This window comes from Impatiens glandulifera, chromosome 3, assembly GCF_907164915.1.
Source record: "Impatiens glandulifera chromosome 3, dImpGla2.1, whole genome shotgun sequence".
Classification (NCBI taxonomy): domain Eukaryota; kingdom Viridiplantae; phylum Streptophyta; class Magnoliopsida; order Ericales; family Balsaminaceae; genus Impatiens; species Impatiens glandulifera.
In genome coordinates, this window is record NC_061864.1 from 62102904 (window position 1) to 62116002 (window position 13099).

Below are 13099 nucleotides of genomic sequence, written 5' to 3' on the forward strand. Positions count from 1 at the left end.
CCCTTTACAAAATGCACATGCATTAGTCGCCCTTACATGTATAAGGAAATGTTATTGCACACATTTATAATTACAATGGATTATGTATTTGCATTAATAAAAAGATCATTAGTTTTTAATAATACCAATTACCAACATAGTATCTTTGTTACAATTGATTTTATAATAATCAAATAAACTAGATATAGTGAATTTTTAACTAAAATGAATCCCAAAACAAAACAAAACAAAAAATAGACAGCCCAAGTAAAATCAGATCAGTGGTGTGACATTATTCGTTTGGGCCTGAATATGAAATATGTATGTGTAAGTCTTAAAATTAATGCAAGTAAATAAAAGACTTATGATTATTTTATTTTTTTTGAAAAAGTAAGACATCTTTTTCATTCAAATCCAGTTAATGAAGATAAAAAAATTGGATAAAAATTTTCACAATTACAAATAAAAGTTTTGACTTGAAATTTCTTAAAAAATATTTTAGAAAAAGTCGGAAAAAAATATAAAAAAATAAATAAAAATGACTATCTTCTATTATTTTTGTATGTGGTTAGAATAGTCTATAAAAATAAATACATAAAAAACGAGTATCTTATTTTTTTTTTATGTTGTTAGAATAGTCTTTAGTATAAAAATTGTAATTCAATATAATTGCTGGTATCAAATAATTTATCATCAAATATGTTACCTTTTATATATATAAAAGGGTTAACATATTTGTAACAATTAAAATATCTTAGTCAAACTGTAATAATAATAATAATAATAATAATAATAATAATAATATATCTTTAATTTCTTACCTTTTAAAAAAATAGTTTTTGAAAGTGTGAATTTTTATTTTCTTTTAATCCTTTTAATGTGTTTTTTAATATATGAGAGTATGTCATGTTATTTTTCACTGTTTAGATTCTAGTTTTTATTATTTTATTCATTTTGATATTCTATTTAATGAGATCAAACTAATTTATTCTCTGCATAATTGTTTGTGTGCGGCAACACTAACTCTTTTGGACCATATATATGTGTATAAATATGTATATTTTGTCTCACCGCGTCACAAAATATTAGTTCTCTTAGAAGAAGAAAAAAGATAGACCACGTCACACCGGCTCATTCTACAAATATTAGGTCTCTTAGAAGAAGAAAAAAGATAGACCACGTCACCCCGCCTCATTCTACAAATATTTTAATTGTTACAAATATGTTAACCTTGATTGACCGCGTATGTCAAAATTGAGTGTCCATTGACCTGTGTATACTCCAATATCGAATCATCATCCTAATAGGATTTTTTATATGAATAACTCAATGTTTACTTGTAGACTTAGTGGTACTAGACAATTTTTTTACAATATCAGATGTTAAATCAATTTTTTTTATAAATGATCTAAAATCATAGGAAACAAATTTTAATCATGAATCAACATTCATCTAGATCATTCATAGAAATTTTTAGGATTTAATTTGTAGTTCGCATTTTTCAAATAATTCATTAATTTAAATTAATCCAAAATAATTCAATAATTCAAAAATAATTAGAAGATAACTCTAATCATCCATATTAACTATCAAAAAAAAGTACAAAACAATTGAATTTTATTTTTGAATTAACATGATTTTGTCAGTATTCAATTCAGAGTTAATTTTGAAATTTAGAATTATTTAGGTTTAACTAAATTAAATAAATAAGTTTGAAATTCAAATAAATCAGAAACCAAGTTAATTTAATCAATTTAAAGAGTTTGATATTAACATTTCACACGGAATAAAGTTCAGGGGCGCGCCTGTAGATATAGCAGAAGCACTGAGGATACGCATGCTATTACTGGGGTTAAACTTAAACATTTTACAACTTTAGGCAAAATTTTAAAACAAGCAAAGATGAAGATCAACCTCAAGAATATTAAAAAAAACATTACAAATTGATATCCTTGCTTCAATTTACAATAATATCGATAGGATTGTTGTAATTCACCTTGTAGAGAGAGGAAGATTTTAAATTACATTTTTTGTTTCTTCGCAACACTAGTTTGCGATTTCGGACCTAACTTTTTAATAACACTTTATTTTTTCAATCATTTAAAGTCAGCAAAGACAGAAAATATAAAGAACAGCCACTATGTCTGCTTTTTATTTATTTTCAAAAGTATAAATTTGGGATTGAAATAATCCCTAAGGCACGTTAAGCTATTACTCCAGTCATTTCTAATATTGATTGTACCAGTTCAGGCATGAACATCTGCTGTACATGTTAGTAAATCCCGTGAATAATTTATTAAGATTCACGTTTAGATCAAGCCTATCTGTTGATAGTATTGCGATCATTTTTATATGATTGCTCTAAGTGTTATTTGTTAGTAACTCTCGGAATAGTTTATTAACATTCACGTTAAAATCAAACCTATTTATTGATAGTACCACGATCATTTTATATGATCTCTCTAAATAACTACTTGTTAGTTACTCTCGTGAATAGTTTATTAACATCCGCGTTAAGATCAAACCTATTTGTTGATAATACCTCGATCATTTATATATGATCGTCATACGTTGTTTTTTTAGCAACTCATGTGAACAAGTTCGTCGACTTTCACGTTTAACTAAACCTATCTATTGATAATACCTCAATCATTTATATATGATTGTCCTAAGTTATAAATAATATTCAAAAATTAAAACGACCATTGGTAAAAAAACTAATCCTTATTAGGATAATTGTCAAAGAAAGATTAAGAATCATAGGTGATACTCAGGAAAGCTTCAACAAATGCTACACGACAATGTGAAGACAATATCGGCATCCACCCACTCCAGGTTCTCTCTTTGCATTACCTTAAAATATATATATATATATATATATATATATAAAACATAGTGATAAAAATGTCATGCTCGAACTCACTTTTTCAAAAACTAGTTTGTTGTAATCAAACTCGATTCGAGAGTGGCACTTTGTAATCACTAAAATTTTACCTACTCAATTTATAAATTTTAAAATAATTATTTTGAATAAATAAATTAATGATAATTAAAATAAAGGTCATAGAATGGTTAAATAATTAATTGGAATAATTATTGTAGTAATTAAATCCCAATTAATTAAACTAAAGGCCAAGAAATATAAATAAACTAATTGGAGATAAATGTTGTATTTATTTTATCTCAAAATTAATTTCAAGGGGTCAAAAAAATTAAAATAAATAATTTAGGATAAATTCAATATCCATTTTATCCAAAATTAATTATAAAGCCAAAAAAATATACAAAAATATCAAATAAGTAGGCAAAATAAATGATATGTCTATTTAAAATATTTTGTAGGTTGAAAATAAAGTCAAAAGGATGAAAGAAAAATTAATTTCAAACAATCGGGAGAATTTAGTGCAACAGATCGCACAATCGTCAAATAAGAACACATGACTCATCAAACGCCTAAAGGTGAGTCGTGTCGCCCGCTGCAACGGAAGAGACGCACTTTCGCGAAGTAGCGGATCAACTAACGTGCGCTGACCTGCTCTCTTTCATTTATGTTTTTCATAGCTAGAATGAAAGTTGCTTTGGGCTGATATTCCTTCTTTCTCTCACTTTAAACTAAATGACAACCCCTTGTGTTGGGGTGATCCGCCTTCTTTCGGGTTTTTAGCTCTCGCCTTACCAGTAAGCCAACATCATCGTTAGCCCAAAACATTGACGGAACGCCCAGACGCGATAGAGCATTGATGAAACGTGGACGAAATGCTCTAGAGTTCGCATTTCAATCCAAAACGACGATGTTTCGTCCTCTAGTTTGTCTTCTTCCTTGCAACGAACAACAATGATGGCCAAAATCTTTGATTTTTCAAAGATGGAACTCGGTCAATACTCCTCCTCCAAATGGTCAGATTCAAAGGATGACATAATCCGTCTAACTTGGTGATCATTTCACCCACGATCATAGCCTAAATCATGGATTAAACGATCAAGTTGGATGAAGATCAGACAAAAGAAATTAATGGCATTTTGTCTGAAATTTGATCCACTTGATCGATCAACCGACCTTGGCGGACTATAAATAGTTTCCCTCAGCCAGAACGAAGGCAAGGAGTAGTATCCCAAGCCCTCAATCCACTTCATACGAAATCTGCCATTAAATTTTCAAGCTTTTTTTTGAAAAATTTTAAATTTTTTATAAGGCTCTAAGGCTCGTTTCTGGTTAATCAAAATGCTTCTAAAAGAGTTCAGGAGTGTTGTCGAACTCACTATAAGTTTCTATTCATGTTGTAATTCAAATTGTGAATTCAAATTAAGAATTTATATTTCAGTTCGACAAGTTTTATATATTGTTTGTTTGTTCAATTTCTTGATTTGAAAACGATATTGAGATCATTTGAAACTTTCTATCAAAACCAATTTTAATTAATTGATCCAAATAAAAAATACTCAAATTTGACTTTGAAAATATTAAAAATCGAGTTTTTGTTCTATAAATCAAGATCAATGACCTAAAAACCTTCCTAATACATTTCTAAGGGTGTTAGGAGTATATTTAGACCAATTCCAAGCAATCTCGATAATATTTCATCAAAAACAAATTTTTTATAAAAATAAAAGTTTTAGTTCTTGAATTGACTAAAATAAACAAATAGTGTTCATGTTTTGGTTTTATTTGATCATAATATGTATAAAGAAGTTGTTGTTAAACTCCTTATACATTACAAAACCTTTAAAATATAAAACACGATTTTTGTCCAAAAACTGTTTGAATTTAATGGGAAATCTTCCCGGTTAAATGATGCATCAGGATGATGTTATAAATGATCCTTAGGACTAGACAAAGCTTCCCATTACTTTGGATTAAATGATAAATGTCCTAGTCAAAACCATCAAACCTGTAGTTTGATGTTATTGACGTTCGACCAAGGGTTCGACTTGGGTTCGATTTTGGACCAAGTAAATTGAACCCTCCCCTGCACCTGACCGAGGGATGTTTAGCCTGAACTTGATTTTCGACCGAGAAAAAAGCCTGACAAGGTTTTAGACCGAGGAATCTTAGCCCTGACCGAGGACTCCCCTCCACTCGACCGATGATTTCTATCCTTGACCGAAAACTCCCTACACCTGACCGAGGATCGTCCGCATCCGACCGCAGAATCTTAGCCTCGACCAAATACTCCCCTACACCCGACCGAGGAATTCTAGCCCAACCGAAAACTCCCCGCACCTCGATCGAGAGCTTCCCTACACCCGACCAAGGGATCCTAGCCTTGACCGAGGATCCCTCATACCCGACGAGAGTCTAGCGCCCATGACCGAAGGATTCTAGCCCGCGACCGAGAAGACCGGTCTTAGGACCGGTTTAGTTTGGATTTTAATTTTAAAAATAATTATATGATATTTTCGTATAAAAATGTTTTGATAAGGGCATGTTTGAATTTATTTTTAAATTATAATGTCTTAAACTGATATTTTTCTAGTATCTTTCTCGATAACCATCGACATCAATTGTAAGTACTAGCATTTAAATATTATTTTACAATTTTAAATGCAAGAAAACCTATGCATGTTCAGGACTTGAAAAATAATTGATTAAATAAAACGTAATAAAATAAATTTTCAAAAGCCAAGATTTTTATAAAGTAAAGTCCATTTTTTAATGGGCACGAAGTATATAGTGCGAAAGCCTTTCTCGAGTAACACCGAACTCAAAAGAATCTCTGGTCAAATATACGTTTATATACGTATACAAATGTTTTTGTTGATTTTAAATTAAAAATCAATTGAGATTCTTTCATAAATAAATAATCTTTTAAATTAATTATTTTTAATTAACTTAAAATGTATATTTTTTTAATTAAATTATAATTTAATTATTTTAAATCTAAAAGATTATTTAAAATTAATTATAAAAATTAATTAATGTTATCATTAATTTTAAAATATTAAAATATATTTTTTATAAATATTTTATTAAAAAAATTTAGACACGCAAACCGAGATTAAATTTTCTCGAACCTCGAGCTTTTCCGGGGTTACAACTTGATATACAAAACAACGTTTTGTTTTTTTTTTGTAATGATTTGCAATCAATTTGAATCATCTAAATTTCAAATCATAACAATACAAAGCATTCAAAGAAAATGAATTCCTTTAGCAATGTTCACCAATTCAAAGAAAGTAACTTTTTTAAATAAAGTTTTATTGAATAGTAAAGTCGCATATACAATGTAGAAAAATAAGCAAATTAATAAGTCTTTACATATTATATGAGTTAATCTGTTACAGAATAATAAAAGAATTAGAGTTAAATACTAATTTTATTTATAACCTTAGGATAAAAAATAAAGAAAATTATGTTTTACTGGTCTTTGAACACAAAACTCATAGTTAAAATAAGACAGCATCCTGAACCACTAGCCACAAAATAATTTTGTAAAATAAATAATTATTTAATAATTAAGGTTTCAAAACAATTGAACCATTTAATTATTCCTTATAATATAATGTTTTGTCATTACTTAATTCCTTAATCTATTTAATTTATAAAATATTTATAATATGATTTAAAATATGTTCAAAATATAGATAAATTAACAATTGATCAATATATGGTAATAGTAATGGTATGCTATCGTCCTTCTACAAAATCATTTTTTATTGTATATTTAATATATAATTAGTCAATTTATGAGGGATCTCTACAAAGTTATTATTATTATTATTATTATTATTATTATTATTATTATTATTATTATTATTATTATTATTATTATTATGACAAATCGACAATATAGGAGGTTACTTTTGAAAAAATGGTGGAAACCGCTGATAAATTCATTTGTTTTATTATCTAGAATCTCCGAGTTCATTAATGTTTTTTTAATTTGTTTATAACTTTTTTTATTTATATTTTTATTATTATTTATAAAATAGTTAATCACATTGTGATTTAGATGTGTTGGGTGACACTTTAATTGGACAATAATATTTTTTATTGGTTTTGTCATCATATTTTATAAGTAAATAAAAAAAGTAATAATAATCGATCATTTTAAAAACAATTTTTAGAAGTTGAATTGAATACGAGTCTAAGTTTTACTAGTAAAATATTGAATAAACATAAGAATATATGTTTAAATTACATTTTAATACATTATTCATATCCTTAACCGGTGTAAAAAGAATGATCAAATTCTGAACAAATAGCCTTAACCATATCTCATGCAGGATTAGCTGTCTACAACCCAATAAATAAATAAACTAAAATGATAAATAATAAAATGAGAATTGTCCACTTTTAAGTTTTAAATTCTTTTTCATTTAAGAAATGAAAGAAAAATGATATCAGATTTTTTTTTTTTTAACAACAGAAGAAACTACATATCTGGGGAAGAGTGCTTCAATTTTGTAAGTATAATTTGATCCTTATAATAATTGAGAAAAAATATGCCTAAATGAATATTACATATTTGTCGAGACTAGGACATTTAAAATCAAGAATTTATTTAAAATGTTTGACTATTTGTAAACTTACAAATAAAAAATTTACTATATTCCAACTATAGTTTATAGGAAATTAAGTTTACATTATGTATATTTAGGTTTGTTTTTCCCATATATGTTAATTGTTCATCTTCTCTTCCATTAGTTGAAGCATCATCTCAATACTACAAATTTATGGTATTATTAGGTAAATGCTAAAGAAAAACTTTTTGTGATTTGTGCAATTGATCTCGATTCTTAAGAGAGCCGCTTACAAGAAACTCATCAGCCTATTCGAGAGAAAAATAAAACGACGAAATTAAATAAAGCCATCAAACACATAAGAGAAATATGTCAAGTTAGTTGTTCTAGTAACACTCTTCAAATTTGATTTCCATGTTGATACAGTTCTTTCAACTTAGAGCACATTGTTGTATAATTGTTTGAACTCATAATAATCATTGTCTTTAATTATTTGTTTAAACATTAACTATTAAGTAATAATAATTAAGTTTTTTAAATTTAACTATTTCTTATTATTTTACGCAACTATTAAGTATTGTATTATTTCGATTAGTTTTACTCTCGTTACTAAAATGTTAAAAGAATACACGAATTCATTGCTTTATGCATTATTTGTTTTTCTCATCATGTCATGTCATATTTTATTTTTATTTTATTTTTTATTTGGATTTAGTTATTAAATATTGTTGATGATAAATATATTTGATTGCGTACAATGTCAAAATGAGTCAAATCATTTACTATGTTAAGCCAAATGTAAGAGTATTTATTATATTAAACATCCTAAAATACTAATAATATTTTGCTATAATTGTTTATGGGATTTGGAGTGAAACAGATGAACTCTTCTATATATTATTTACTATTGTGAAATTAACCCAAATGTAAGAGTATGCATTATATTAAATATCCTAAAATACTAATAATATTTTGTTATAATTGTTTATGGAATTTGGAGTGAAACAGATGAACTCTTCTATCTATAGCAATGTGATTTTGGAGCTTTTCTTCAAAGCCTTAACTGAGGGTGGACTTAATTACAGATGTGATTTAATGGGTTTTTAGATGAAAATATATTAAAAATCAAAATAATTAAATACGAATTTAATTGTTTAGTAATATGACAAATTAAAAAAATTATTTTGATTTCTAAAACAATGAATAGACAACAATACAAATTGTCATATGAAGTTTAATTATTATATTTGTGTTTAGGACAAATTCATTTGATTTCTAAAACGATGAGTAGTCAACAATAAAAATTGTCATATGAAGTTTAAATATTATATTTGTCTATAGAAAAAAAATCATTTGATTTCTAAGACGACGAGTGTCGAAAAATAGTCAACAATAAAAATTGTTTGTTCAAGATTTTGTTAAACAACACAAAAACAAATAATGTGTTGGGAGAATATATAACTTTTTTTTTTTACTTTTAAAGTATTATTTTTTAAAGTTATATAATATGATATAAATAAAAATTGTTCAGGTTTAATGATAAATATAATATAAGAAAACGATGTTCCAAAATGTTACCAAACACACTAAAAACAACGGTGTCATGTTACAAAAACGTTTTTTTTAGCCACCCACGTCAACATAAACAAATATTATTTTAAACATTTTTATAGGTGTCAAAATCAAGTGTTTACTAATAACCTTACTTAGCCAAGATACCAGTTTTCTAAGTTTAATTATTATATGGGAGTCATCAAGATGTGAAATTCAAATAAACATTGGTCATAACTTTTTTTATGGTACCAAATGACCTTAAATCAAATTGAAAAAAATCATGAATCTATACATAATTACATATTTGACTTATATTAAAATAGTAAAGTTTGGTAACAAATAAAAAAATTCAATGTTTGGAAGACTTATTTATATTTCTATTAGTTTTTGTAGATGATTGTTTTTGACTTAGAGCCTTCTTTAAAACATAATTTGTATAAATATGGACGTTAGTAGTTGAGAAGTTTTGTGAGCTTGGTTGGATTGAGTAGATGACTCATTTATCTTAGTTATCTTTTGGTGAATTATTTAGTTTTAAAAACCACAAAACGTTTAATGATAATGGTATGCGTTTATTTTATTATCCACAACGCTACTACTACTACTACTATTATTATTATTATTATTATTATTATTATTATTATTATTATTATTATTATTATTATTATTATTATTATTATTATTATTATTATTATAGGCGATGTCTCCTCGTGAAAAGATGGTCGAGGCGGTAAATGAATTTATTGATATTTTTTTAGGATTTTCGAACTCGTTAACGCTAGTTCTTATGTTCGTTTGTTGGTGATCATTTTTTTTTGTGTTTTTAGTATTGTTTTTCAAATAATTAATCTTATTGTATTTCGGGTGTGTTTGGTGACACTTTGGACACTCATATAGTTTTATTATTTTTATCGTTAAGTTTAAACTAATTTTATTTATATCATATTACACTAACTTATAAAAATATAAAAATAAAAATGTATTTCTCTATTAGTAATGTTATGTAAAGTTTATTTGAATAACCTATTTAATTGTTTAAATAACTTATCATCCTCTTATTTACTTATTCATTAATAAAATTAATAATTTTAACATAATTTTTCATAACCCCGTACCAATAAAAATAAATTAAATTACCTAAATAAATTATTTAAATAACCTCAATCCCTAAGTCGTACGTGGTGTACTAATATCATGATTGATTATAAATAAAGTTAGATCTTTGTTGTATTTGATATACAAGACAATTTTTGAATTTATACAAGGACAGAGTGAAAATTATTTGGATTATTATTTCATATGAAATGTAAAATTATATGTAAAATTTATTAGATAAATTAATTAATTCAACAAATATCTTTTTTAACATTTTTATAGGTGTCAAAATCAAGTGTTTCGGGTATATTTGGTGATACTCAGTATTGTTTTTATTATCGATAAACTTGACTACTCTTATTTTTATCATACTCTATCAACTTTAATTTTTTTTTTATCTTCATTAGTAATGTTAGGTGAGAGTAATTTAAATAACTTATTTTAATTATTTAAACAACCTATCTGCCTCTTATTTATTTCTCATCAATCAAATTAATAAATTATCTACTAAAATATTCTATATTTATTTTTTAAACAAATATTTTTCATTAATATAAATACATTTTTAGTATTTTCATCAATAAACATAATTTTTCATAACTCCATGCCAATAAAATTATTTAAATAACTCCAGTCCCCAATCCAAACAAGGGCTTGGTATACTATTAATAACATGAATGATTAAAAATTAAGTTAGCTCTTTTTTTGTTTTTGATATAGAAGACAATTTTTGAATTTATACAAGGACAAAGTGAAAAATATTTGGATTATTATTTCATATGACATGTAAAAGTATATTTAAACTCCTAACATCTTAACTCTCAAAACTACATCAGTTTCATGAATCTCTCAATGGCTATCAAGGTATCTGTCTTGGCTTTTATACTCCTTCAAATTTCATCAGCAGCTCTTGAATTATCCACCGACTTTATCCGACGTGATTCACCGTCGTCTTTGAATGCCATCCACCGATGTGTTTCGCGTTTGTCACATTTGAAATCGCCTGATTCGAACATAGACTCTGAATTATGGTCAGCTTCCGGCGAGTACTTTATGGAGGTCTACATTGGAGAGCCTCCTCTGAAACAGCTCTTAATAGCTGATACAGGGAGCGATCTCACTTGGACACAATGTAGCCCGTGCTCCAGCTGCTTTAAACAGGAACTGTCAATTATGGATCCGAAGAAGTCTTACACATATAAGCTACTTCCATGTAATTATTGTTTGTTCCAAGCCTGCGGGAATGAAAGCAGTTGTCCGTACCAACGTGAATACGCGGATCACTCCACCAGCAAAGGAGAGCTCGGATTGGACACGTTTACTCTCGGGGGAATCTCGATCCCGAGATTGATATTTGGATGTGGAAGGAACAATCACTTCACATCCGAACAACAGGCTTCTGGTATTATAGGGCTCGGAGGTGGTAATTACTCATTTGTTGGGCAGATACGAGAATCGATAGGAGGGAAATTTTCTTATTGCCTTTCATCAAATGTTACATCGGGCTCCAGAAGCCGAATCAACTTCGGTTCCATCGCAGAAGTGTCGGGGTCAGGGGTGGTCACTACCCCGATGAATATGATCAAGATGGAAGGTGTGGTGGACACGTTTTATTTCATCACCTTGGAAGCTATCAGTGTAGGCGAGAGGCTATTGGAATCGGTCAATGTGGTTCAACAAGGAAATATCATAATCGACTCTGACAGCACTTATACGTTTCTGCCTAGAGATATTTACCAAGCCATGGAGGATTCGATAAAAACTGCGGTTAAGGCTGAGCCAGTTGACGATTCATTGGAGTTCTTTAGACTTTGTTACATTGACAACAACATAACTATTCCACCAATCGTTGCACATTTTGCGGGTGGTGCTAACGTGACATTGTTGTCAACAAACACCTTCCTTCCAGTCGATGATAAGTTATGCCTTGCCATATTTCCTCACGATCAAGTGTACATATTTGGCAACTTGGCTCAATCTGACCATCTAATTGGGTATGATCTTGAGAGGCAGCTGATTGTACCGTGCACTCCTCCAACTCTAAGCCTCAAGGAAATGTCTCATCTTCCATTTCCAACAATGTTGGTTTGGTTGGCTTAGTGTTTCTTTTAATAGGTACTAGAATAATAATTTCAATATTTTAATAATATCGCGTTAGAATATAACCCCGAGGATGACTACTGGACCACGTCGAGGATGCTTTGATCTATTTGTGTTTATTACATTATAAGCTTATATAATAGTATATTGTTTATGTGTTTGTGCCTTATTTATGCCGGTTAAGATTTGAGTCAAAGTAATTTAAGTTCTTTTTCACATATGTGATATGACACTCCTTTATTCATTTGCCCGCTACATTTAACAACTTTATTTTATCATTGTCATCATCTTCTCTGCTTCTCGAATTCTGCCACAACAACACATTCTTTCGAAATCATTATTCTTATTGTCCATGCAACATAATTAAAAATCATTTAAAAAGGCAAGAAAAAATATTATTTGGCAATTTATTTATAACACATTTGAAATCACTAATTTTTTTTGAAGCTTGAATTTGAGGTTGAGACACATGGATAACATATAAATGTATATAGGATTATCACATGGTCCGTCAAGTATAAGGTTGTAAGTTTTATAAGCAAATATATTTCATTAATTGAGATCGTCTTCCAATGGGAGATTAAGGTATTTTAGTAGATGAACAAACTAATTGTACATATACTTCATTAGTTGAGACCAATGGGAGATTAAGGTATTTAGTATATGAGCGAAGTAATCGAAATCTTTTCCTTTTCGTAACAAAGAACTTGATCCGAATTTTTTCTCTTTCTTAGCATTAAGATTAAAACTATAAACTAAGTGACTCCTCAATAAAAGAGCTAATGTATGTCATTAATTCTCTAATTATCTTAAAAAATGGATTTAGGTAGATAATTCTTTAGATATGAAACATTACCCTTCTTTTAACTTCTATTTTTTTTTCTAAGACATAATTTCCGTAGAATAAAGC

At 27.9% G+C, this 13099-nt stretch overlaps 1 protein-coding gene across 1 annotated transcript; it reads left to right on the plus strand.

The window, feature by feature from the left end:
- Positions 1 to 10941: 10941 nt before the first annotated feature.
- On the plus strand, positions 10942 to 12189 carry LOC124930581 (aspartic proteinase CDR1-like). The gene has a single exon (XM_047470913.1). The coding sequence runs from the start codon at positions 10942 to 10944 to the stop codon at positions 12187 to 12189; it is 1248 nt and encodes a 415-aa protein (XP_047326869.1).
- Positions 12190 to 13099: the final 910 nt, after the last annotated feature.